Genomic DNA, 1,886 nt, shown 5'->3' on the forward strand with positions numbered 1-1,886 from the left:
GTCCTTCCTCCAAGGAGTCTGCAGGGTCACCAGCCCAGTCCCCTGCTGCAGCATCCCTCCCACAGAGAAGACAACAGAGCAAACTGGCTTGAGAGGGTGGGGGCATGTGCAGGCTCCCCACAGCGTGGGAGCTCCTGGGGCAGGTGGCATGGAATTGTCAGCCCCTGTCGATGACGAGTGTGAACCTAGCCCAGATCTCAGCCCCAGGGCGAGCCTGAGTGTGCCTGCCTCACTCCCACCAGACCTCAGACCCACCCACGTGTCTGACCCTCAGGGCTCCTGGGGCACAGGCAGTCAGGGTGGGGGTGGAACACAGGATGACAGGCAGGTATTAGAATACGGTTTATTTGTATATTCAGTGCTACCGTGTCAGGATGTGGTCATGTGGCCCCGTAGCTGAGGTAACAGGCAGAGCCATGGCTTGGCCTTGGCTCCGGGGCGAGGCAGGGCTGGGGACCCAGCAGGGGGATGGGTTATTGCATTGGACCCCTTCAGGCCTGGAAGCACTCACACTCACACACTCGCTCACACGCCTGTTACGTTCACACACACCGACCTGCTGCTCAGGCTCAAGTCTAATGACAAGTATAACCACTGCCCACAGTCATAACAAAATAAAATACGTGTATGTCAGCTTACAAGAAGAAAGTGCATGGAGGTCCAAGCGCCGAGAGTGGCGCAGCCCCCCACCCCGGACGACCCTGGTCCCTGTCGGGGGTGTGCCCCTGAGCTGCGACACTGGGCTGTGGCCAGGTCCGGATCACAGAAAGGCCCTTGCTTCCCAGGCCTGGGACCAAATAGACTAAAAAAATAAACGTTTCCTCTTGCAGCCTCAGGCTACGGTGGTTGGGGGCTCTGCTGCGCCCCAGCCTGCCCACCCAGCCAGAGCCCGAGGACGACCCCTGGGTGGGCGCCGGCTGCAGTCGAACTCTGAGCTCCGGAGGTGCCGAGCCCCTGCATTTGGACAGTCGTGGGGGTGGGCAACGGATGCGTGCAGCGGTGGGGCAGGGTCCTGGGGGTGGGGTGGGGGGGTTGGTGGTCCTTCCCTCAGAACTCCACCCTACTCACGACCGTCCTGGGCTCATCGAAGGCTGCGATAAGGATCTGCTGGGGGGTGGGCACAGCCAGGAGCTCGCCCATGTCCGGGGCTGCGCAGGGGTGTCCTCCCTCTTCCTCCCTGGCCTCATACAGCGTGCCGATGTGCAGAAGAGGGTGGGTGGCGTTTCGACTCAGGATGGTCAGGGGCTCAGCCTTGCCCAGGCCGGCTGGGGACAGCGGGGTCGCGGCAGGAGCCGGATGTGGCGAGCAGACGTGGAAGGGGCCGCCAGCGGGGAGCCCGGCCAGGGGTGCCTCTGCTGGGAAGGGCAGCTCCTTTTCCGGGAGTGGATGTGGGGTGTCTGGAAGTGGCGAGAAGGTGTGTGTGTCACGGGTGTGCCCCAGTTGGCCGGTGTGTCCCCTGGGCCGTATCCCTGCCCTGTCCACAGCGCACGTGCCTTGAGCACAGACAGGGTGAGGGGGGCCCAGAGGTGAGGCTCCTGCGACCCGACCTTATCTCTCCTTCCCCTCCCGCTCCTCCTACACCCAGGACCTCCCCTCTTCCCTGCTGGCCATTCATTCACCCAGTAGATGAACCCCTTGCCCCTGCCCCACCTCCTATTGGGGCTGAGGTAGCTGGTGAAACCCCGAACCTCGTTCCCAGGTGCCCAGGGCACTGGGGCCAACTCCTCCGCCCGGGCCAGCCCGCCCCTCGCTGCGGCCCCCTACCTTTGGTGGGTGCGGGGGCCAGGCCCAGCGCACACTCCTCTCCCTGCGAAAGGAAGCCCCCCTCCTGGCTCCGGGAGGCGGGCAGGGCGGCGGCGGCAGCGGGGGCGGGGGTGGCCTCGGGC

At 64.7% G+C, this 1,886-nt stretch overlaps 1 protein-coding gene across 1 annotated transcript in view; it reads right to left on the reverse strand.

Annotated features, from left to right (window-relative positions):
• Positions 1-1,008: 1,008 nt before the first annotated feature.
• Positions 1,009-1,886, reverse strand: part of PANX2 (pannexin 2) — a 2,910-nt gene continuing 2,032 nt past the window's right edge. The window contains exons 3-4 of the mRNA XM_045290664.1: positions 1,765-1,879; positions 1,009-1,397 (exon numbers count right to left, since the gene is read on the reverse strand). Coding sequence (XP_045146599.1) covers positions 1,048-1,397; positions 1,765-1,879 — 465 coding nt within the window. The 3' untranslated portion in view covers positions 1,009-1,047. The remainder of the gene's footprint in view (positions 1,398-1,764; positions 1,880-1,886) is intronic.

Source organism: Echinops telfairi, unplaced genomic scaffold (genome assembly GCF_000313985.2).
Source record: "Echinops telfairi isolate 266 unplaced genomic scaffold, ASM31398v2 ScPeMD7_2;HRSCAF=8, whole genome shotgun sequence".
In the NCBI taxonomy this organism is placed as follows: domain Eukaryota; kingdom Metazoa; phylum Chordata; class Mammalia; order Afrosoricida; family Tenrecidae; genus Echinops; species Echinops telfairi.